The sequence below is a fragment of the Epinephelus lanceolatus genome, chromosome 3 (genome assembly GCF_041903045.1).
Source record: "Epinephelus lanceolatus isolate andai-2023 chromosome 3, ASM4190304v1, whole genome shotgun sequence".
In the NCBI taxonomy this organism is placed as follows: domain Eukaryota; kingdom Metazoa; phylum Chordata; class Actinopteri; order Perciformes; family Serranidae; genus Epinephelus; species Epinephelus lanceolatus.
Genome location: NC_135736.1, coordinates 46,130,791 through 46,155,978, shown reverse-complemented (window position 1 = coordinate 46,155,978; position 25,188 = coordinate 46,130,791). Strand labels below are relative to the sequence as shown.

The following is a 25,188-nucleotide window of genomic DNA, read 5'->3' as shown; positions in this document are numbered from 1 at the left end:
TGATACTCACAGCATCTCCGTGTTTTAGGTTGTGCATGTTTTTATACGTTTTTACAAGTTTTATACATGGACAAAAAAAGTCAGAGCAAACACGCTGATTAAACTTTTATTTGCACACATCAACAAAAACTTTGCTCTGAATAATAAACACAAAAAGAGAAACCAAAAACTGTCCGCACACTGTCGCCCTCTGCAGCACTGAGAGGGAACTGACACGATGTTCAATCTGCAGAGTTGATGTGGAAGCTGGATGTTTGTTTCAGCCAGCTCCTGCAAACTTTGAATATGTTACAACTAGCAAAATGTGATAAAGCTGAGGATGTTTTTCAGTGTGTTCAAACATGCACTGTGAAATATTTTGCTTCCAGTGACATTTCTGTTTTGAACAGACTGACAGGACAGGTGTGAGGTGGTGGCTATATACACTGCCTGGCCAAAAAAAAAGTCACCACCAAAAAAAAAGGTCATACACTCTAATATTTTGTTGGACCGCCTTTAGCTTTGATTACGGCACGCATTCGCTGTGGCATTGTTTCAATAAGCTTCTGCAATGTCACAAGATTTATTTCCATCCAGTGTTGCATTAATTTTTCACCAAGATCTTGCATTGATGATGGTAGAGTCTGACCGCTGCGCAAAGCCTTCTCCAGCACATCCCAAAGATTCTCAATGGGGTTAAGGTCTGGACTCTGTGGTGGCCAATCCATGTGTGAAAATGATGTCTCATGCTCCCTGAACCAGTCTTTCACAATTTGAGCCCGATGAATCCTGGCATTGTCATCTTGGAATATGCCCGTGCCATCAGGGAAGAAAGAATCCATTGATGGAATAACCTGGTCATTCAGTATATTCAGGTAGTCAGCTGACCTCTTTCTTTGAGCACATACTGTTGCTGAACCTAGACCTGACCAACTGCAGCAACCCCAGATCATAACACTGCCCCCACAGGCTTGTACAGTAGGCACTAGGCATGATGGGTGCATCACTTCATCTGCCTCTCTTCTTACCCTGATGCGCCCATCACTCTGGAACAGGGTAAATCTGGACTCATCAGACCACATGACCTTCTTCCATTGCTCCAGAGTCCAATCTTTATGCTCCCTAGCAAATTGAAGGCTTTTTATTCCGGTTAGCCTCACTGATTAGTGGTTTTCTTAAGGCTACACAGCTGTTCAGTCCCAATCCCTTGAGTTCCCTTCGCATTGTGCGTGTGGAAATGCTCTTACTTTCACTGTTAAACATAGCCCTGAGTTCTACTGTTGTTTTTCTTCGATTTGATCTCACCAAACGTTTAAGTGATCGCCGGTCACAATCATTGAGGATTTTTTTCCGGCCACATTTCTTCCTCGAAGACGATGGGTCCCCACTATCCTTCCAGTTTTTAATAATGCGTTGGACAGTTCTTAACCCAATTTTAGTAGTTTCTGCAATCTCCTTAGATGTTTTCTCTGCTTGATGCATGCCAATGATTTGACCCTTCTCAAACAGACTAACATCTTTTCCACGACCACGGGATGTGTCTTTTGACATGGTTGTTTAGGAAATGAGAAGCAACTCATTGCACTAGTTGGGGTTAAATAACTTGTTGCCAGCTGAAAGATAATCGCCCATGCAGTAATTATCCAATAGGAGGCTTCTACCTATTTGCTTAGTTAAATCCAGGTGGCGACTTTTTTTTGGCCAGGCAGTGTATTTTCACAAGCAGTTTATTAAAACGTAAAATACCATTTTGAAATCCTTGATATATGTATTGTACCTGCACAGGTACAGATAAAGCTTTCATTGAACTCAAATCTTCTGCTACATGCGGCTGCAACTAAAACCTGAAAACTCATAAATGGATGAAGTTGTTTTGAGTTCATTAGGTTTTCCATGCAGCAGCATCAAACCTGGTGGATCCTTCACACCAGGTTCTCCTTTGCGTCTTCTATCTGTGCTGCAGTGATGGTGCTCAAGGCTGAGGAGTTGATTGTACAAGGATCAAACTCTGACTGCTGAAGAGAGAAGACAAGATGAGAGTCAAAGGGAAGAGTCATAAGTGGAATTTGGAAACAATTCGATTTTAAAATCTCTCTCTCACCTCCAGAGTCTCATTGGGTTCATTCAGCTCAGTGGTGGAGCTCAGACTGTCTTCTTCGTGAATCTAATCCAAAAACAAATAAATACATAAAGTTAAGTGAAAGCTCCAACTATCAAAGTGAATATTCAAAGCAGAACATCAGTGATGATTCATTTTTATTTGTTCACCTCACACAGCAAAGAAGAGCAAGAAGCAGTAGAATCAACATGACAAACACCAGAGTCAACGTGATGATCGTTTTGGTATTTGTTGATTTATCTAGAAACAGAGATAGACAGTCATGAGATATACAGTGCTGCACTTCACTAGAAGGGTTTGATTCATGAATCGGGTGATGCTGTCTGTTAACCAGCCAATAATTAGTGTCACAGAGAAACTAACCTGCCACAACAGTCAGATGTAAGGTGGAGTTATGACGTCCTCTTGTGTTCTGGGCTTCACAGTAATAATTCCCACTGTGTTCAGCTCTGATGTCAGTGATGGTGAAGATCTGTCCTGATGCTTTTGGTGAGTCTTCATCCTCCTTGTACCAGGTATAGTTAGCTGCTGGGTTAGCATCACTGCTACAGGTCAGAGTCACTGAACTGCCCTCCACTATCTCAGCAGAGGGACTCACTGACACAGAGGGAAGCTTTGGAGCATCTGCTGAAGATGTGTTCACAGAGATTATTCTTGGTTAAATGTGAGTTACTACAGAAGAATGTCTCGTTTAAATAGGAAACTGTCAGTAACTGTGTGTAGCTGCATTTTAGACTTTTTATGTGGTCTGAAAAATGCATGTGTGACAGTTTAAATAAAAAAAAAATCATAAAAATATGTCTGGAGCTGCCCAACGGATCACAGTGAATGTGAAGCAAGTAGAGCTGAACCAAGTAATTATGATCATTAAGTCCAGTGTCTAAGATTTAGAGGGATTTTGTGGTACCTTGCTGAAGATTGCAAATTGCAACCAGCAGAAACATCTCCAGGTTAAACCATCTCCTGAGGTGGTCTGAGTTCAGTGCACCTCAGACGATGGCCAGTGAAAAAACATGAATGGTCCTGTCTAGAGCCAGTGTTTGGTTTGTCCATTCTAGGCTACAGTAGAAACATGGCGGTGCAACATGGCAATCTCCATAGACGAGGACTTGCTCCCTATGTAAATATGAACGGCTCGTTTTAATTTAACAAAATTCGGAACAATTCTTATTTTAAGGTGATTATACACACACACACACACACACACACACACACACACAAAAAGCATACATATTATAGAATATCCCATTTCTGCCAATATATCCCCCGAATTTCTTCCACACAGGATGTTTAAATAAGCTGTTTACTCACATTTCACATTAACGATGATGTCATTGGACGTCCTCCTCCCCAGCTCGTTCTCTGCTGTGCAGTAATACCACCCAGAGTCAGAGGACTGGATGGAGCTGAAGACAAGTTGTGGTTCTTCACTGAGAGGTTTGAGGTTTACATTCTCCTTGTACCAGGTGTATTTAGCTGCTGGGTTAGCATCACTGCGACAGGTCAGAGTCACTGAACTGCCCTCCACTATCTCAGCAGAGGGACTCACTGACACAGAGGGAAGCTTTGGAGCATCTGCTGAAGATGTGTTAACAGAGATTATTCTTGGTTAAATGTGAGTTACTACAGAAGAACATGTCTCGTTTAAATAGGAAACTGTCAGTAACTGTGTGTAGCTGCATTTTAGACTTTTTATGTGGTCTGAAAAATGCATGTGTGACAGTTTGAATCGCAAAAATATGTCTGGAGCTGCCCAACGGATCACAGTGAATGTGAAGCAAGTAGAGCTGAACCAAGTAATTATGATCATTAAGTCCAGTGTCTAAGATTTAGAGGGATTTTGTGGTACCTTGCTGAAGATTGCAAATTGCAACCAGCAGAAACATCTCCATGTTACAATTCCTGCAGTGGTCATTGTTCAGGAGGTTCTTACCAGAAGCCAAATCATCGACAGAGGTCTCTTTCTCTCCAAAACAAATGGACATGGTGATTTAAACGAGTAAAACACTGAATAAAGTACTTTCACCTTTCACCAAAAATCAGTGTTTCTCCATCGCTGTTTGTCATGTCACAGGCAGGCTGCTTACCTAGCACCTGCTAATGTGTGCTCACCTATTTTCTCCGGTAACTAGGGGTGTTTTCACATATAGTCCTTTTTAAATGAACCGAACTCAGTCCTCTGAAAGTGGACCCAAAAGTGGACCAACACAAAAGGGACTCAGTACTTTTGTGTTCACATTGTCTAGTTAGTTAATTTGAAAGAGGACTCAGCTCTCTTTCTGGTCCATGTCAGCTCTGATGGGGCCTCAGTCCTCTTTCTGTTCACACTATAGTATACATATATATATATATATATATATATATATATATATATATACTTTGATGTGGCACTGCAATGTGGTGATGAATTTAATATTGGAGGAAAACCTTAGCATTTCTGTGCGTTGTGAACAGTTACCGTTTGATGTTTTACTCGTTCCATATCTGGAGGAGTGCAGTTGTTTCACCGTCAGACCAAAGTACTCCTCGTCCACTGATCGTGCTGTCGTTACCTGTGGCCATGGTTCCGTTGTGTTTATTATGCGTCCCACTGAAATAGCCTGTGATCTGTCTACAGCAAGCCTGGAGGGCTACAATACAATAGCAAAAGGCAAAGTGGACCCAGAGCCTTTTGTGTTCACAAGGCACAGGTTAAGTGAACCGCACCGCAGACTTGAAGCGAACCGAGGTGGTCTGAGTTCGGTTCACTTCAGAGGGGTCTGAGTTCTCTTGGAGCATTCACAGTTGCGCAAAAAATGCTGTCACCGCTCTGAGTCCTCTTGGAAGGCTGAAAAGGACCAAATGTGAAAACAGCCTTAGTTTTGTTTTTACTTTGAGGTGCCCCTGCAGTGCCGTTATGAAGCCCCTTGCTTTCAGACCTTAGCATTTCTGTGTGCTGTAGACTGTTGCAGTTTAATGTAATCTACACTCCACATCTGGAGACGTGCAGTATCTGCTGTGGACCAAACTACTTCTCGTCCTGCGTCCTTGCAAGTGTTGCAGGCCAACATAATTTCATGTTTTTTTTAAATACAATGGCAAAGAGCAAAGCGAACCTGGAGCCCCCGGGTGTTCACAAGTCACAGGTTAAGTGAACCGCACAGTTGACTTGAAGCAGCTAAACTCAAACCATCTCCTGAGGTGGTCTGAGTTTGGTGCACCTCAGACGATGGCCAATGAAAAAACATGAATGGTCCTGTCTAGAGCCAGTGTTTGGTTTGTCCATTCTAGGCTACAGTAGAAACATGGCGGTGCAACATGGCGATCTCCATAGACGAGGACTTGCTCCCTATGTAAATATGAACGGCTCGTTTTAATTTAACAAAATTTGGAACAATTCTTATTTTAAGGTGATTATACACACACACACACACACACACACACACAAAAAGCATACATATTATAGAATATCCCATTTCTGCCAATATATCCCCCGAATTTCTTCCACACAGGATGTTTAAATAAGCTGTTTACTCACATTTCACATTAATGATGATGTCATTGGACGTCCTCCTCCCCAGCTCGTTCTCAGCTGTGCAGTAATACCACCCAGAGTCAGAGGACTGGATGGAGCTGAAGACAAGTTGTGGTTCTTCACTGGGAGGTTTGAGGTTTACATTCTCCTTGTACCAGGTGTATTTAGCTGCTGGGTTAGCATCACTGCGACAGGTCAGAGTCACTGAACTGCCCTCCACTATCTCAGCAGAGGGACTCACTGACACAGAGGAACGCTTTGGAGCATCTGGAGGAGAAATGAACATGCATTTGTTACAGATCAGATTCACCAAAATCACACAGTAACACAAACTGATCGGGGCGGTGGTCGACCAGCAGCACTTTTTGTGTCAATGGAGTCTGGTGGCTTTGATGAAAGCGTAGATGAGGAGCTGACACAGTTAATAGCTTCTCCGTCTGAACTCTAGTTTCCCACGCCTCCTTGCCACTGCCAACCTATCACCTGTCGAAACATTCCCCACTCCTGCCTGTCCACCATGCCCACCTCATCAAGTCAACTCAGGTCACCTGTTTCTGATTACAATATCTATACTCCAGCCTCTAAAACTCTCACTGACTTGATTTTTTGTGATATTTGCATGAGGCATTAAACATTTTGATTCCTAAATTTTCACAGCTGCTGCATCATCAACTGTTTGCAAATGTCACTGTCCAGTTTCATATTATTTTACTCAGCCTCTTTTCTACTCTAGCTCATCTACCGGTGGTACTTAAGCTTTTGCTGTATCTACATTAATATCTACAGAACTCTGGTGAAGTTACATCTGAAATTGTAATTGTATTGTAATGTCAGTGTGTATTCATGTTTTAGTCCTGATAAGGTGGAGTAAACTTACACACTGAAGGAGAGGGCAACTGCTCATATCCTTGCAAAGCACAGGAGATGATGTGTCCAAGATGAAACAAGTCTTTATAAGAAGCTGTCTGCACCTTCGTCAGTCTCTCTCCACTCTTGAACCAGACGTAGGAAAGACGACCAGCTGGACTGCAGCTGCTGTGACACTTCAGCTCTGCCTCAATATAAGACTGCCCGACTGTTATTCTGGTCACCTGCACCTGGAGAGCTGGATATGAGAACGAGAAACAGAATTATGTAACTGGGTTTAAAAAAAAATACTGATAAAAGAACAGACACGTCAACACCCACAGTGGTGAACAATTAGTATTTACAGAACAGTAATTACACAAACTGATCATTATCAACACGTTCATTGTCTTTAAATGTAGCCTTGGTGTATTTACATCGGTTCCACGTCAGAGATTCACAGTAGGTTTCAAACAAAAAAGCATTACCTGTGACAGACAACGTGACTCCAGGTAAGGCAGCAAATCTCCCATCTGTTTGATTTGTGATTAACATGAACTTGTACACAGCTGAGTCGCTCTCTCTCAGGTCTGTGATTGTCAGAGTGCAGTCTGTCTCTTCACAGTGATACTGCACACGACCTGCATACTCTGAGTCTGTTGTCAGATCCAAAGGTTCATTTCCATTCATTCGAGTGAACCAGAGTGTTTCCACTGTAACATCTTGGACGTTTAGTTTGGATGGGTATGTGTAGCTGCAGTGTATTTCCACTGTTGATCCTTTTACAGCACAGATCTCAGTAGAGCTGTAAGTCATTTCCCAGCCATCCTGACCCTGTATCACTGTAAAACAGAGCACATCAGGGACTGCGAAGCGTTTGAGAAGATTCCCTGCTCTCTGCAGTTCATTATGCATCATGTATAATTATGCTGATGACAAAGTTTATAACTTTGGTTTGCTAAACATAGATAACATAGAAATAAACTTTTTTTTAAACAATCTTTAAACACCAGTCTCACGTATAAGCTTGGACAACATTCACATTTGTTCTAAGAAGTAGTAGCAGTTAACTATAATGATCAACCACAGCACATACGAAACATACACAGTGTAAATATACAGTACGTGTACCTGACACAGAGAGAAGGAAGACAACAAGTCCAGCTGCTGCTGCTTTGAAACTCATGGCTGGTCCTCTCCTCTGTCTGCAATGAAACACATCAGCAGGTAAATAACATACCTAAGAAATATTTTATTCCTATAAACAAACTGATCGATATTAATATTTATTTCAAACATGTAAAATAAAGACATGAACATACAAACAAGCAGGCAGACAAAGAAAGTAATATTTACAAATAATAATAAGTATTTGGGCGGAAGTATAAAATCCCACCCTTTCTCCATAATTCATTGAGTGAAGTGAAACAAACAGCTTCCTTATACAGAATAAACCTATACTTAAGACTTTTGTCTAGCAAAAATATCCAATGTATAATATATAACAGTAAATACCAAATATCTATCTTATATCTATAATATAATAATATATTGTAATATAATATCAATCTTACAAAAAGGCTTAGGATATGATATATATATGAATATATAGATATAATACCAATTGTATTTGCCTCACAAAAACATACAAATATTAATATTACATATATGTCTTCATCAATTTGTTCTGCTATATTTTTATATTTAAATAAGTGAGCATATGAATTATACAAAGTATGAATATTATTCAGAGCAGACTGAAATATACATTATTCTGGTAGAATTCTATAATACATACATGTGTGTACACCCACATACCTGTAAGGTGGGTGTTCCTGGCAAAAACTAAAATAAATAAATACAATTAAATAATAATAATAATAATAATAATAATAATAATAAATAAATAAATTAATTAATTAGAAAAAATAATGATAGGAATCTGATATTTGGAGAATAACATCATCATATAATAGGCTGCTTTACTTTAGTCTGCACTGAGACGTCTTCCCTCACCTACTTTCCACCTGTGATGAGGAGCTGCCCTCATACAGAAAGCCCCAAATAGGGTTATGTAGGATTATATAGGCAAATGCACAGCAGACTATAGGACAGGTAGATTAAAAAAAAAACAACACACACACACACACACACACACACACACACAAAACTTAATCCTTAATAAATTACGACTTTAGTTTTGTCCTCTAAATGTACCATTAGTATTTTACTTTCGATTTCTCTGAGAACAGATGGGCCTGTTTAGGATGTGTTTTAAATGTGGAAACACGATCAGAAATATTGCTGAATCACACACGAGTTATTCAATCCAAAATGTATCAATGAATTAAAATGAAATCAGGCTAATTCAAGTAAATGTCTTCCCCAAAGACCCGAAAGAGGAGGGATGCTCTCAATGGTGTTGTCTCAGAATACCTGAGGGCCTCACTGGATTATAGTGCATTATATTTTTATATTTTGAATTGTCACCTAGCGCCTGAATTTTGAATTATCCTTAATATCAATAGAAAATTTCCACCATAAACCGGTGCATAATATTCCCCAGAATGTTTGACGCCCTCTTGTTGGAACGAAACCGCACACGTGAGTCAGCATATTAACATGTTGACAGCTACAGGACTTTAATGTTCTTCTGTTAAGGAGGTTGGCATGATAAATATTTTGCATAAGCTGCATGTTAGCTGCAGGTTAGCTGCATGTTAGGATGCTTCACCATGGAAACATGAGTTTAAGAATAAAACATAAATACAGATCACAGATCCTTGTTGTCGTCACACTCAGTGGCTTTTATTAACTGCTACACCTGCTAATCCTTTATTGCTGATGTCTTGCTCTGTGAAGGAGTTAAGAAAATACAAGAGTTTGTAGCAAAGTAATAAAATGCTCACCAACAAACCTCATACCAATAATTACAGACAGTTTTAAACGTATTAAAACTCAGTTTCAGTTTCACACTTAACGTGTATTTTATATAAATTAAACAACAATAAAGTTTCACCTGTGTGTAGAGCTGCTCACCCTGGAGCCCTGTTGGAGTTGGAGTTGAGATGATCCGCCTGGTTTCTGTTGAATTTTACTCCTTCGTACTGAAGTCCACCCATCGGATGGCTACATTAGATTAGAAGACTTTCAGAATATTGTCTGTGTATTGCCAAGGCTTAATATCAGCCTGTTTTGATGTTGTAATACACAGTACTCACCAGCAGAGGACGACAGAATCCATATTTTACTTTGTTTCCCAGTCATTGAGCAAAGATAAAAACCAGACACAAAATGACAGATACAACAAAATAAAAAATTTAAATGAAATACAGAAAAAACAATGAAAATAGGGCTATCTCAAATTAACCTTTACATATCTAGTGAAAACAACTTAACATTCAGAACCCATTAATGTTCCAAACACACAAAGAAAAATAAATAAATAAATAAATAAATAAATAAATGATGGTGGGTTTCTACTCTTAATGCGCTCATAAAGCAAAATAAAAAATACAAAAGCACAAAAAAGAAAATATAATATAATATTTAAATAAATAAATTGATAATGATACTTAATTATGTGAGGGGTTTTTTCTCCATTTGCAAAATGAGCTGGCCCAGCATCAACCCACACTTTGCACGCCAAAAGAAATAAGTCGGGCCATGTCCGTTTGACCCACTTGTCTGACACTCGGGATGAATGACACCCCAGAATTGGTCCAAATGAACTGGCCCGATTCTGGCTGCCAAAAATGACCTGGCCCAGCATTGGCCCAAAGTCAGCCCGGTGGAAGAAATAAGTTGGGCAGCGTGTGGTTGCTTGACTTGGCTGAGAGACGGGATGATGGACGCTGTTCAGAAGGGTAGCCCTTCATTGCCAATTTCTAACACAGCATCACTCATCAGCCCATTTACAGTTCACATGCACAGTCCTATCTTGCGCATGGCATTCACGTGAACGTGCATGGAGCGCACATGCACGGTTAATGGCATGATGCGCTGAACCAATCAGAGACCTCTGCTGCACTGTGTGAAGTGTCTGGCGCGAGCCGATGAAGAGAGTTTTATTCACCGCTGCAGTTTCTGGATTTTATTCGTTCATCCCAGCAGTTTGGACTATATTTAAACCTGCAGCTGTGTTTTTCTGGACTCTTGCTTCACCTTTTGTTGATTTGCTCCGTCTTGTGCGTCCATGAGAGTGTGAGTAATACGTTATCATTCTGTTACTGTTCTTAATTATATTCTGTGTGTTATTCGGTTAAGTTTATAGTACTGTACTGTGTCTTGTGCATTGGTTATTCATTGCCGATTTCATATTCCAATTGATGTATATGATCCCTGATAATATTGTTATGTTGAATAATGGTGTACTGCTGTGCCGTCAGGTGACATTATTTATGTCACGGCAGTGTAGTGAGCGTGCCGATGCGTCTATTAAGGGATCGTCCCACATTTATTTGTCTCGCCCTCTGTGCACACTATACCAGTGAAATAGATATGGGTCTTTCTGAGCTAAGCAGTTGCTTTTGTTGACAGTCCCTTAAATTTATAAACACTCAGATCTCCTCATGTATTCATCTTTATACTGTTTATCATTACATAGCCTTATTTTTGCATTGTGTAATTTAAGCCAGTCTGTTTGTTTATAATTAATATTGCATTATGATTAATATGCACATTTTTGTTTATTTCTTTATTGTAGTAACCACACAGTTAATCAATCAATCAATTTTATTTATAAAGCCCAACATCACAAATCACAATTTGCCTCACAGGGCTTTACAGCATACGACATCCCTCTGTCCTTATGACCCTCACAGCTGATCAGGAAAAACTCCCCAAAAAAAAACTCCTTTAATGAGGGAAAAAAAATGGTACAAACCTCAGGAAGAGCAACTGAGGAGGGATCCCTCTTCCAGGACGGACAGATGTGCATTAGATGTCGTACAGAACAGATTCATTAACCCATCAACATCATTCCTGTTCTTACCGGACAACCTGTGGAGAGTGCAGATACCTTCCTGAAATCAGTGCCTTCTGATTTATTCATCTATCATTAATAGGTCTCAAGTTTGGTATTCAGTAAGCCAACACCTATTTTATAGACGCTCCAGAACTGGGCCAAATAACATGGCCTGATTCTGGCCGCCTACACTGGCTTCTCTTGACCCAGCATAAGCCCAAACTCTGCATACTGAAAGAAAATAATCAGGCTGCGTACAGTTGCCCCACTTGGGTGAGACTCTGGATGAATGATGCCCCAGAACTGGTCCAAATAAACTGGCCCAGTTCTGGCTGCTGACACTGTCATCACTGGGTCTTTATCAGAAATGACCTCGCCCAGCACTGGTCCAAATTGAGCACGACGGAAGAATTAAGTTTGGCTGTGGCTGCCAACACTGACATCACTGGGGTGCTTCAGTGTGTGAAGCCACATTTCTGAAAACAACTTCTGCTTTTATGCCATCCCACTTTAAGTCAGCGGAAGATGAAAACTGAGGCAGGTAATGATGTCAAGCTCAGCTCACATCCCAGCGACATCAGCTGATCTCAAACAGCCCAATCAACTGATGGAAGGGAGTCAACTGATAGATCACATGATTCCTTTCTGTGCAACCAATTGGTGAATCTCATTCAGGACGCCCTGTTCAAACTGCTCTGGCCTGCCTACTGCTGCTGCTTCCTCTGCAAGCTGCTTTACAACCGGCCTCCACCCCAGCTCCTCCTTTTCATGCTGTGTCTGTTTGCCACTGACGTTTCTCTGTTCTGTTCCCAGGGGGTCTTTGCTGCTGCTCTCTCCGCCTTAAGCCAAGTTCACATTGTACAATTTTCACCGTGATTTTGATGTCGCAGAGGATCTTGAGAGCCACCTTGGGTCGGAGGTGAGTCGGCAGATAGTCTGCCACGACGAGTCCTCATGTGTGAACAAACCTACGAGCAAGTCGCCCCCTCGTCTGAGACTGGGACTGGATATCTGGCATGTTAGTAAAATGAAGAAGTCTGACACGACTGACAAAGAGCATCAGCCAATGAGAGGTGGGATATGTCCCACGTCAGCACGCAGGAGGATGGAAGAAATGTGATGAGGACAAGCCGCAGGGTTGCCAGGTCTGCTTATTAGCCGCGACTTTGGGCTTGTTTCTAAAGTGGAGTTGCTTATTTGGGCTTGCTCTCTAAATGTCACCTTCCTCTATATATATCTGTCTAATAAGTTATTTAAACGCATGATAGTCACTTTTTTTGGGCTTGTTTCCATAGCCCTGGTTGCTTGTTTCTCTCCAAAGATCTGGCAACACTGACAAGCCGCCAAGCAACAACAACAATGGCAGTGTCCACAGGATCACGGGGAGTGTGTTGTGTGTCTCCATGTGACTCCATGTGTGTGTGAAGAATATCCATGTCTTTATGATGTGTTGTCTCCAAGTTTGGTGACATCACCGCATTATCTGGGGCTCTGTCGGCAAGGGCTCAGTGGAGAAATCTTGTGGTGTGCACACACAGGTCGTAACGCAGTTGGCGAGACTCCCGCTGACAGAAACACACGTTGCCAGGTATGAACACTCAAAGGATTACGATAGTCTCCGCGATGCAAAATCAGGGTGAAAATCATGTGATGTGAACTAGGCTTTAGGCTTTCCACGTAGTCGTGTGGAAGAGGCTTTCTGTGCAGGCCTAGGAAAAGCAGAGAGGCCCCAGAACAGAGCCATGCCGCCAAATATAATACTGCAAATGGAAATAAAGTTTTCTTTTCCTGAAGTGTTCCTGACTGAAATAATCTTATAGTACCAACTTGTTTTGGGGTCAGGGAAACTTCAAAACTCAGAATGCTTTAATGCAGTTTTCATCCAGGAGTCAGCTGAGGACTTTATGTGTACCGCCCTTTTTTCTTATATTTTAACATCTATGTTGGGGGGCGCTCTAACATCTGTTTTCTAAATGGCTGTTAAGAAGGCTTGCAGTTTGGATACATAATTTGATGGGGTTTTTTATTTATTATTTAGAAGATTTTTCTTTGTTAACCACACAAACACAGCTTCACTGTCTTTAACGATGCCCAATACTTGCTGCTGGTGTGACAAACAGCTCTGTGTTGGTCGTCATGCAAAGAACACTAAACAAACAAAAATTAATGTCTGATGTTTTAAGTACCACATCGCATACGTCAAATATTTTTATCAACAAAACAAAAACACCTTCCTGTGTATACTGTGAAATACTGTGTGTCATTGAGAAAAGGAGGATGTGGTCTGTAAAGACAGGGTGTGTCCTCTCTGGTTGGTACAGTTGTGTTAGATAGATATGACCTGTTAAAAACTGGCCTGGCTTCCCTCCTCTTTACATTAAAATGAACATGAGCAGGCGAATGACTATGAACCCAAAGATGAAAGGAAGAAATGATTCTTACTGTTGTCTTGGGGACAATTTACTTTTAAAACTTTTCTTGAGAGGATATTTTTTCAAGTTGTTTTGGACATATTAAAATTTTAACTTGATGATGGAGCTCGTGGAAAAGTCAGGTGATCATCAAAGCCAGTAGGATTCATCCTCCACGACCCCAAATGTCTGTAAACCTTTTCAGTCCAATCCATCCCATAGATGTTGAGATATTTCAGTCTGGACCAAACCGATGGATCGACTGACCAGTCACCATTGCCACCTCTAAAGCCACTAACATGCACAAAACAAGGACGCATCAGCAAACTGAGCATAAATGTAACATTGGTCCAAAGGTGAGGCAGCACTACAGCAAAGTTAAACCTTGATTTGAATCTTTGATCAAATGAAAAGGTCTCAGCCAGACATTCATCAGACTAAAAAAGGTAGTCTCACTCTGCGATTGATGACTCACAAAAGATTTATTGTTGTATAAAACATATAATACATAAGGAACAAAAACTAAATGAAAACATTACCTTTCTTTAACACAGTGTTGGAGACTAATCTTTTAATAACACTTGACCACAATCTCCAAGATCATGCTTAATAAATATCAGTGATAATAATTATTCCAGTCACAAATTACATGTGCTCCAATTCAGCTAATGATATGATGGTTTGCCAACACATTCTCACTCCGACCTCGTCACATATTGGCGTTTAATCATGGACTTTCCACGTCCACAAGTTCTGCCTGTTACATGCATTGTCTTCTTTCAAAACACACTTCCATTTTCACAGGAAATTTAATGTCTACATACAGTTTCTTTCAAAATAAACGTAGTACGTCATACAACAACATGAATTCACGTTTTTTTCCTTCAACAACAAACACACATGGTTGGGTTTAGGAAAAAAGAACAGGGTTTGGCTTTAGAATCTTACAGGATACGAACACCATTCTCTCAGGTGAAAGTCACTGTTTGTTGGACCCATCTACCACCCCTCCCTCCTGCGCCAGTCTCGCCTTAAGTTTCATTCTTGTCTCGTCACGCTACCCCCTGACACCACCTGGCACTGTTAAACTATAATGGTAACCGGCGATGTTGCTGACGATAAAGGACGCCTTTTTCCTATTGGTTTCTGACGCCGCAAGTCACTGCCCAAGTGCCGGATTTCAGAGACTTGGGAGTGAGACCGGGCTGGGTTTGTTTGTGTTACAGAGGGAGGACAAACATGAGGGTGAGGCACTGCATATTTCCACTGATTGACATTCAGTCACTGTGTTGCAGGTTTGACTACAGACAACTGAAAGATACAAGGATTTTAAAACAGCACTGGTGCAACTACATCTTCAGTTGGAGATGCTACACATCGTTAGCTCGGTCAGATTCTCCATAATTTCATCATTCGGTTCATTTTACTAAAACCACGAGCACCAAAGGATAATTCATTCAGATTTACTGGCAAGACAGACAAAAAACGGTGGTGACTCCCTACTTCTGAAGCGGTCATAAAGTCAAATTATGTGTCTAAAGGCCTGTCCCATGAAGACACCTGTCCCAAATATAGGCCTGTTGAGTTCAGTGATTTAAGCAAATATAGCCCAGGCTACTGATTGAAGTTTTACTTACAATGAAAATTTTACCGCAATAATAAACACAAAAGTTTGTATAAGGATGAAATCAAAACATCCTGCACACTATCGCCCTTTGCAGCAGTGTGGGGGAACTGACATGATCTTCAAACTACCATATATACAACACTTAGAAAATGTTACAAGTGGCAAAGTGTGACAGAGCTCAGCTTATGTTTTTCAATATGTTAAAATATATATGCTATACTATACTATATTATACCGTACTATACTATACTATACAAAATATACTGTACATGCTGTGAAATATTTTGCTTCCATGTCTGTTTTGACTTCATTAGCTCTCTCTGCCACGACAGGTGTGATGTGATAAGTATTTCTGAAAAGCAATATATTACAGTAAAATTAAAGTTTAAATTCTGAACGCATGTATTGTACCGGCACAAGTACAAAAAGCTTGTATTCTACACAAATCTGAAAACTGACAATGACATCATTTGTTTTACTTCTTTCTGTTTCTGTTCCATTCAGACCAGTCTTCCTCTGGTTTAACTACATCTGAAGAAAATCATATTACGTTTCTGTGAGCTATTTTTTTTTCACAAATGGAACTCAAAACAACTTTGGGTTTGTGATTTTTTTCCTCATGCAGCAGACTCAAACCTGGCTGAGCTTCACACCAGGTCTTCCTGCTCCTCTGCGTCTTCTCTCTGTGCTGCAGAGTCTGAGACGTTCTCACACGCAGAGTCTAACTGATAGGGAGAGACGACAAGATGAGAGTCAGATTTTTCTTTCTCATAATCAAGTTATACGTAAATTCACCTTATGATCTCATAAATTTACAGCAAATTATAACCCTTTGGTACAGTAGGTTCTGTCACTGTGTCCCAATCTCTGTCTCACCTCCAGAGTCTCTTTGGGTTCATTTGGTTCACTGATGGAGCTCAGAGTTTTCTTCTTCCTGAATTCAATCCAAAATCAAACAAATTAATAAAACATTAAATCAAAAACTATGAGAATAAATAATCAAAATAAAAGATCAGCAATGATTCTTTTTATATTTTCACCTCATGCAGAGACAAAAAAGAAGCAGTAGAATCAGCATCACAACCACCAGAGTCAGCCTGATGATATTCATGATCATGATTGATTTATCTACAAATGGAGATTGACAGTCATGAGATATACATCATTGTACCTTACCAGAGGGATTTGATTCATGAATTAGATGCTGTCTGTTAACCAGCCATTAATGAGTGTCATGGACAAACTAACCTGCCACAACAGTCAGCTGTAAGGTGGAGTTATGACGTCCTCTTGTGTTCTGGGCTTCACAGTAATAATTCCCACTGTGTTCAGCTCTGACGTTAGAGATGGTGAAGATCTGTCCTGATGCTTTTGGTGAGTCTTCATTCTCCTTGTACCAGGTATAGTTAGCTGCTGGGTTAGCATCACTGCTACAGGTCAGAGTCACTGAACTGCCCTCCACTATCTCAGCAGAGGGACTCACTGACACAGAGGGAAGCTTTGGAGCATCTGGAGGAGAAATGAGAGACAACTTATCAATCTTTGTTTACACACCAGTTTTTAAGTATGGACTGCCAAAGCCAGAAGGTGGTTACTGTGTTATCCACCTACTTTAGAAGTCCTGAGACAGGCTGTTGTCACCTCTACAAAGCTAGCTGTCAGCCTACAGTGACCTCTAAAATACCTGTACATGAAACTTATGTCCTGTATCTGTGAAGAAACACAGTCCCCACATTTAGCAAACACAAATTGAGCGCACTGCAGAGCAGCATCACATCTCCCTGACCTGCCTTCATGGACAGCCAGGTAACAATAGTGTTTGCCCTAAGCCTCAGCATTGTTTGACACTGTTGTGAAATTAAACTACTATTAAACCACTATTTAAACAACTCAATACAGCCAGACTAACTTAAGCTGTAAACCAGCATTACGCTTTACAAAAGCTAGCCTGGCGTCAAATCACATCGTCTCCCTCCAACTCTCTGGCAGATTTTGGTTCACCAACTGCACGTTGCAAGTGGAGACAGACGCAGATGCTTCCCCATGTCCACGTGACTTTTTTTAAACCAAACCCCAACTTGAAATATTGTTTCAATCTCCCACACCACGGCTCTGAGAATTAATTGAAACAAATCTGACATGCAGTTTGCTGCTGTGGGAACATACCATGTTCTCTGCTCATTACTGTGCACAAATGTACTGTATGCACTTTGGCCTCAAGAGCTCTTCAGAAACTTCCTGGCAGGGTGCACTTTGTAAGCACACAAGAAAATGTCTGCATGCCCAAATGCAAAACAAATTTTGTGGAACGAGTGCACTTTTTTTCACTTGAGCACCTGCCTCACAAAATGTCTGTGCACAACACTGTTAAGTATTGATGCTTTTTACTTACACTGGACATCTATAAAAATGGATGAAGAGTTAATCCGTCCATGTTGATTCTCAGATGTGCAGTAGTACTTCCCTCTGTCTTCAGAGCTGATGGACATGAAGTGATATACACCGTCTGATCCTTGAAGCACTTTTTGGTTTTCCATGTGCCAGGTCTTTTTAGCTGCTGGGTTAGCATCACTGCTGCAGGTCAGAGTCACTGAACTGCCCTCCATGATTTTACCAGAGGGATTCACTGACACAGAGGGAACTCTTGGAGCATCTGGAGGAGAGATTTCAACAGAGGTTTTTCAAGGTTAAAGGTGTGTTACCACAAAAGAACATATGGTATTTTAGACTTTGAAGGTGCCCTGACAAATGGATGTGTGACTGTTGAGTCCCAAAACTGCATAAAACACCTAAAATCTTCTGGAGCTGCTCAGTTAATGACAGCAGACTGTGAATGTGGAACTAATCCATCAATCGATCATTTATTTGTCACATGGAGTTACACGAGATACAACTCCAGTGAAATGTGATCCCATCAGCTCCTTTAACTTGTGCACTTTAATTTACTCCCCTTTAAAGGTCTTTTTACTAGTGCTGTCAAGAGATTAAAAAAATGGAGAGATTAATTAATTATGATCTGTAATTAAATGATCTAATTAATCTCTTTTTTAACCTCATCTCAAAATTGCAGAGAAAACCCCAACTTGAGGTATTTTCATTTAAATTCATTACATTATTGTGGCAGATGATCAAAAGATTGATATATATTACAAAAAGTGGTTCTATAAAGTCATAATTATTGTTTTCAACAATAACACACTTGAACACAGATGCAGTACACCTAGCCATTACATTCTATTGTTTTTGAGATTAGTCCTAATAAAGAGTGCTGCAACCTTCAGTCTCGACCACCAGGGGAGTGCTTGACTGTCATGACGTGTCAGCTTCATTAAAAGCATAGCTGCAGATTAACACAACAATAGATGTAAAAACACACAGAAACAACACATTTGTGATCAGTTCCCTAATTTTATTTTAACAATTTTCTAAATTATTTTCCTCTTTTTCAATTTCTCGTTTTATTTCATGGAAGTGATCAATGTAAGTGCACTTGTCCTTTAAACTTAATAAAAAATAAAAGCTAACAAAATAAAAGACACCTGGTACATTCGTTACAGCTGTATCAGTTTATAGAACAGTTTTGAACAGTTAGAACAAGAGGCTGCACTGCAACGTGCAAATCACTCCTTCTCGTGGCTGCCTGCGCTTTCCCTGTCCTTGCGGCTGCCATTTGCACTGTCTTCTCTTCTTCAAACTACAACACCCATAATTCATGTAGGAACTGCTGCAGCCAATGTGCAGCCGGTGGGAGCTGCATGACAACTCAATCACCATGATCGGTTTTTAATGTTTTATCGGGCAATAACTACTCCAGACTCTGCTCTAGTGTAATTTTCGGGACAATCAGGGCAGGATTCAGGATTCAGGACAACTGCTTAGATTTCGGCACAGTCCCGAAATCCAAGCAGTTGCAGCTCTCCCACAACTCAAGCACAAAGAAACCCAATCGTACGCCTACAGACGGATTTTACAAAAGGCAACTCGTGGCATACAGAAACAGTAAAGTTAGAGATTAAAAATGAGATTAACGCAATCAAAAAACATAGCGCGTTAAATGTGGCTGTAATTAATTATTCGCAATTAACGCGACAATTTGACACCCCTAATTTTTACATTGTTAGCTGCTGCTTTGATATTGTCCATGTTTCCAAATGGTTCCAAGATGGCTGTATGGTTGCTTCTCCCGAACACAGGCAGCGCCACTCTGCAGCCACTTCTGAACAGCATATAGCAGTGATCCACAGCAGGAACAGGACAGCACCTCACATTCCCGCTGACACACCAGTCCTTATTCATTGTAAAGCACACACCTACTCTCCTTCTCTCACCAGAGTCCTCTACTTTGTCAGATCAGCATATTGAAAAAGAGCCTCCTGGTTGAATGGCACTGTCCAGGATTCAGCCAAGTTTCGGTGAAATAAGGAACCTTACAGTTCATGAAATCCTGTTGGTAAATAATGTGGCACGGAGGTCGTCCAGATTGCTTTTCCAACGCCTGTACAGTGGCGAGCAGTTGGGGCCCATTCCTCTTACTTTTTCCTAGATGTTTACTGAACTTTGACTTAGCTACAGTAACTGGCAAAAGTCAGCAGCAGGACAGTTTACAGACTGGTAAGTTGATGTCCTCATCCCGATGAGTGACTCACAGCCACATGACACCACCATCCAAAGCCAGCCACAAAAAGCACCACTAACACTTGCGAAGTAGACTGAAGAGCCTAAACTTTGCACAAACGCAGCAGAGCTGACAGAGAGGTGACTGCAAACATCCACGCCTACATCAAGCTCAAGCTATATGATAATGAAAGTGAAAATTAAAGTAGAGCTGAAGAGAGTAGGTATCATCAGCAAACACTGGACAGATTCAAGCTGCATGTTATATTTAAATAAGCTTTTTCACTCACATTTCACATCCATGGTGAAGTCATTAGACGTCCTCCTCCCCAGCTCGTTCTCTGCTGTGCAGTAATACTGTCCAGAGTCAGAGGACTGGATGGAGCTGAAGATGAGCTGTGGTTCTTCACTGAGAGGTCTGGGGTTTACTGTCTTTTTGTACCAGGTATATTTAGCTGCTGGGTTAGCATCACTGCTACAGGTCAGAGTCACTGAACTGCCCTCCACTATCTCAGCAGAGGGACTCACTGACACAGAGGGAAGCTTTGGAGAATCTGGAGGAGAAATGAACATGAATAACTTTAAAAGATGATAGAAGCTGTTATCACAGACAACAGATTATTTTAGCAGTAATTGTTTTGTAAGATTATCCCTAGTATTTGTCACAGCAGCTTTGTTGAGTTCTGATCCTGGAGCTGTCACAGGTTAGACTCATTAACATTAGTTTTCAACGACTCTACATATTCTTCTCTTTACATACTGGATATAAGGATCACTGTGCTAATTAAAGGACAAAGACCACTGATATCCCTGCTCCGTGTCACTCTTTGACTGGAGCCCCATTGCAGATGCAGAAGCCTGCCTAAGCTTCCTGAGTAGATGTTTTCTACTTCACACGATTCGTAATAATATGTTTGCTGAGTCAGATAGATATACAGGAAATGTCTTTATAATCATTGTCAGTTTGGTAAAGTGCTTATGTTTACTTAGATTGTGATGCCACACAACTGTGAGTCCACTGCTCTCACAAAGTGTTGTGGATATATTGACATACCTCCTGACAATACCCCTCATATTATAATATCAAAAAACAAATTAAAAACTAAAACTAATTTTTTTTAACAATAAAAAAATAGACTGAAAAAAGCAAACCCACTCTGGAAACTAAATTAAATTAAACAAAAAAATAAATAAAAATAAAAAAAACTCTGAGAACAACATATTTTATATTTTTAACTCGTTTAACTGTTTCTCTAAATAATACTGCTGCATCTACATTAAGATTCAGAAGACTCCAGTGAGGTTTGGTCTGAAATTGTAATTGTGTTGTAATGTCAGAACGTATGTGTCTTTTTTGTTCTGACACAGTGGATTAAACTTACACACTGAAGGAGAGGGGAACTCCTCGCGTCCTCTTATAGCACAGGAGACGCTGTCACCAAGATATAACCAGGCTTTATAAGAAGACGTCTCCACTCCAGTAATTTCCACTTTATTATTGAACCAGATGTAGGAAAGACGACCAGCTGGACTGCAGCTGCTGTGACACTTCAGCTCTGCCTCAGTAACAAACTGCCCGACTGTTATTCTGGTCACCTGCACCTGGAGAGCTGGATATGAGAACAAGAAACAATATTATCACTGTGTCTAAAAAACAGATGATGGATGTACATATCATACACATCAACACAACAGTATTAATTCCTATAAGAGGTAGAGAGCATTTGTATCTATTTATTTATGCAACAGTAATTACACAAACACATTGATCCTTATCCTCATGTTGAGTGTTTTTAAATGTACCGTGTTGGTGTATTTACATCAGTCTGTGTTTACCTGTGACAGTCAGAGTTGTACCAGGTAAACTACTCCTCCATTCAAAGCTTGGTGTTGTGAATTTGAAGTGATACTCAGCTGAGTCGCTCTCTCTCAGGTCAGTGATTCTCAGGGTGGAGCGTCCTCCCTCTGTGTCAATGACCTGAACACGACCTGCAAACTGGGAGTCTTTACTAAGGTCCTCAGGCTGTGAGGGATTCTGCCACTGATCTTTACGTTCAGAACTGAACCAGAATTTGGATTCAACATGATTCTTGTAAATGCTGTAAGTGCAAGAAATGTCCACTGATGAGCCTTTGGAGGCACAGATGTTTCTGTCAGTGTACGTCACTCTGTTGCAGGTTTGACCATCGGCACCTGAAAGATAAAATCATCTTCTGATCATTTTTAAAGTGCAGTCATTGAGGAGTCACAAGTGGGATCTCCATATTAAGGAAACGTGAATAACACAGCTCCACTAGATGGTGTTATGTTAATAGATATATGTGGAGTAAACTCACATGTTGGAGGAGAGGGGGAATCCTGATTTCCTTTTAAAGCACAAGAATAGCTGTCTTTGTAATTAAAGTTGCTTAAATAAGAAGAAGATGCTTCTGTCTGAATTTTCTGTCCGTTTTTGTACCAGATGAAGGAAGGGCGATCAGGTACACAACTGCTTTGACAGTCAAGCCCATTATTTGATCTGCTCACCTGGAGACCTGGATTTGTGAAGAGGGAACAGGAATGTTATTTTAGACAAAACTGTCAACACACACACATGCAAATAAACACATCTATATTATTGTTTTCTAGATGTTGAACATTTGTAAATAATTAACATATGAATGAAAATGTTACCTGTGACAGACAAAGTGACTCCAGGTGAACCAGTATAAACATTGGGATGGTTTGTTATGAACATGAACTTGTACTCAGCTGAGTCACTCTCTCTCAGGTCTGTGATTCTCAGAGTGCAGTAGTTCCTAATCTTATCACAGTCATACTGCACACGACCTGAATACTGTGGGTCTGTTGTCAGATCTACACGATCACGTCCATTCACTTCGGCAAACCAGAATGTTTTCTCAACTGTAGCATGAGGGCCATATATTCTGGATGGGTATGTGTAGCTGCAGTGTATTTCCACTGTTGATCCTTTTACAGCACAGATCTTAGTAGGACTGTAAGTCACTCCCCAGCCATTCTGACCCTGTATCACTGTAACACAGAGCACATCAGGAACCACAATCAGACTCAGAACATCAGGAGACAGACTTTCATTTGTATTGAAGGAGCTTCAGTGTGTGAAACTTTATTTAACTCACGTCTGCTCTCATGCCATCACACTTTAAGTCAGTGTGAGACAAAGATTAACTTATAGTTCCAACTCGTTTTTGGTGTTGGCTGGGGGCGTGTAAACAAACTTTACAAAATGTTACTCACTAAACTTTGACTGTTTTACTGTCATTTCAAACTGAAGACTTATTCTGCATCACATGTTTCTGATATGTTTACTTCTTTTTCAGGACTTTTTAATGTCTGTCCCTTTTTATGGTTATTTCAGGTTATGCCAAAGTGAACAGAGGTGTGGAGAAATGTGCAAATCATTCAGTTTTACATGATTATTTATAATGCAGAGAAACACAGTCAAAGATGAAGACATGATCTCTGCAGTTAATCTCTAAGTGCACTGAGGCAGGACATCATACACACAGTGCAGTGAAGGAACTGAAATTCACTGAACCTGTGAACTTGAACACAGCGTTTACAGAACAAATAGCTGAAGATAAACTGGTAGATGAGTGTGGTACATAAAAAAAGAATCTGCTTTGTTCGGTTGCTTTTCTTTGTGTGGTCAGGCTGCAGCAGAGTGTGAATGGAAACTGTAGAGACATGCAGAACACTGAGGTGTGGGCAAGTAGTGTGACATGTAGATCACAACTTCTTCCACAGAGAGATAGAGACACAACTACTGATGTTTATTTAAAAAAAGACACCCAGACTAACCTTGGCTGATGCACATGTGTGTTTTAAAGGTGGAAATGTAAATTATAGCTTTATATCCAAAAGTCAACACAAACAGACACAGTTCAGATTAATCAGAATCAAAATATAATAAACTTTTAAACTTGCTTTTGAAATTTCTTCTCAAACAAATAAATGTGAATTTGCAGCAGAGCAGAAGCCCCTCCCTCATCAGCGTCCCTTGTTGTCACAGCCAAGTTAACGCACGCAAATCGAGCGCCTTGCAGAGCAGCATCTTCCTGGGACCTGTCCTCATGGACAGTCAGGCCATGATAGTGTTTGTCCTCAGCCTCGGTATTGTTTGTAACTGTTGTCAGATAAAACTATCAAAACATCTCAATACAGCCAGTCTAATTTAGGCAACAACCCAACATTAAGCTTAACAACACGTAAACTATTGTAGTGTAAAATCACACCGCCTCCCTCCAACTCTCTGGCTGATTTCGGTTCATCGACTGCCCGGTGAGAGCAGAGACAGACGCCGAATTGCTTTCCCACTTCCACATGTCTTAAAAAAACAAAACTTAAATGGAAATAATGTTTACATCTCCCACGCCGCGGCTCTGATAATTAATTTAAACAAATCTGAAATGCGGTTTGGTGCTGCACATGCTTTGTGCTGCAGACGTCTGTTCTCTGGGATTGTAAGTAGAGGATAATTTTAAGTGTTAGTACGTTACTTTTTAATAAATTCACAACATTTTTGTCATGTTAACAAAGTCAATTCTTTACGCATTTATAGGTGGTGGGTTGAATAGAAAATAATGACGATAATTTAATTTCTGAACTAACAGGAAATAAAGGCTTTAGCTGGATCGCAAGTTAGATTTAAGGGTTGTGATGGGAAAGTAACAACAAGGAAGAGTGAACATTCATAACCATTCCACCCTAACTGCAGAAGTGTGCAGAGGTGTTGTTGGTGTTACAAACAGGTTAAAAACTTAAATTCAGAGGAAGAGAAGTGAATGTCTGGTGTTTAAGGGATCGCAGCAAACTGCATAACATCAAATCTTTTTGACAACTAAAAAAATTCCCTCCTGTGTATTTCTAAAGTGTGCTAACTGCCTTACAGTGTAAATATACAGTACCTTGTACAGAGAGAAGGAAGACAATAAATCCACTCGCTGCTGCTGCTGTTAAACTCATAGCTGCTCCTCACGTCTCTGTTAAGATCACATACATGAGAAATACTGCACATCAGTAAGTCAGAATGTACATTTCTATATTAAAAAAGGGGATGTGATCTGAGTGTGAGACTGTCAGTGTGTGTCT

General features: G+C 40.4%; 2 protein-coding genes and 1 long non-coding RNA gene across 13 annotated transcripts; 1 reads left to right on the top strand and 2 right to left on the bottom strand.

Annotated features, from left to right (window-relative positions):
* Positions 1–92: 92 nt before the first annotated feature.
* Positions 93–9,627, bottom strand: LOC117255217 (B-cell receptor CD22-like). Of its 10 annotated transcripts, XM_033623889.2 has the most exons (11): positions 9,478–9,627; positions 9,229–9,312; positions 7,590–7,663; positions 6,947–7,300; positions 6,490–6,717; positions 5,616–5,879; positions 3,410–3,676; positions 2,462–2,725; positions 2,253–2,338; positions 2,081–2,143; positions 93–1,994 (listed from the first exon to the last, which is right to left on the bottom strand). In XM_033623889.2, exons 3-11 carry the CDS (start codon positions 7,642–7,644, stop codon positions 1,902–1,904), a joined length of 1,674 nt encoding a protein of 557 aa, XP_033479780.2. In that variant the 5' UTR covers positions 7,645–7,663; positions 9,229–9,312; positions 9,478–9,627; the 3' UTR covers positions 93–1,901. The 10 variants fall into 10 exon arrangements, with proteins under 10 accessions (XP_033479780.2, XP_078022596.1, XP_078022593.1 ...); XM_078166470.1 differs by lacking the exon at positions 9,229–9,312 and having other exon boundaries at positions 93–1,991; XM_078166467.1 differs by lacking the exon at positions 9,229–9,312 and having other exon boundaries at positions 9,478–9,626.
* An 822-nt stretch (positions 9,628–10,449) lies between these two features.
* On the top strand, positions 10,450–13,217 carry LOC144462515 (uncharacterized). Its single transcript, XR_013490792.1, has 2 exons — positions 10,450–10,661; positions 12,238–13,217. It is a non-coding gene; the product is annotated as an uncharacterized LOC144462515 (long non-coding RNA).
* Positions 13,218–14,298: 1,081 nt separating this feature from the next.
* Positions 14,299–25,092, bottom strand: LOC144462513 (sialoadhesin-like). 2 transcript variants are annotated; one of them, XM_078166465.1, is made up of 11 exons: positions 25,005–25,092; positions 22,750–23,109; positions 22,413–22,610; positions 21,913–22,269; positions 21,459–21,686; positions 20,367–20,630; positions 17,855–18,115; positions 16,711–16,971; positions 16,503–16,590; positions 16,339–16,396; positions 14,299–16,187 (listed from the first exon to the last, which is right to left on the bottom strand). In XM_078166465.1, exons 1-11 carry the CDS (start codon positions 25,060–25,062, stop codon positions 16,110–16,112), a joined length of 2,211 nt encoding a protein of 736 aa, XP_078022591.1. In that variant the 5' UTR covers positions 25,063–25,092; the 3' UTR covers positions 14,299–16,109. The 2 variants fall into 2 exon arrangements, with proteins under 2 accessions (XP_078022591.1, XP_078022592.1); XM_078166466.1 differs by lacking the exon at positions 17,855–18,115.
* Positions 25,093–25,188: the final 96 nt, after the last annotated feature.

Excerpts from the sequence above, each read along its gene's own strand:
- LOC117255217 (XM_033623889.2), bottom strand. The coding sequence starts at position 7,644 with ATGAGTTTCAAAGCAGCAGCAGCTGGACTTGTTGTCTTCCTTCTCTCT. Across the intron at positions 2,144-2,252 it reads TTCTTGCTCTTCTTTGCTGT|ATTCACGAAGAAGACAGTCT; the intron begins GTGAGGTGAACA and ends TTTTTGGATTAG. Across the intron at positions 1,995-2,080 it reads AACCCAATGAGACTCTGGAG|CAGTCAGAGTTTGATCCTTG; the intron begins GTGAGAGAGAGA and ends TTCTCTCTTCAG.
- LOC144462513 (XM_078166465.1), bottom strand. The coding sequence starts at position 25,062 with ATGAGTTTAACAGCAGCAGCAGCGAGTGGATTTATTGTCTTCCTTCTC. Across the intron at positions 18,116-20,366 it reads CTTCACCATGGATGTGAAAT|ATGCTCCAAGAGTTCCCTCT; the intron begins GTGAGTGAAAAA and ends TCTCTCCTCCAG. Across the intron at positions 16,591-16,710 it reads ACAGCTGACTGTTGTGGCAG|ATAAATCAATCATGATCATG; the intron begins GTTAGTTTGTCC and ends CTCCATTTGTAG.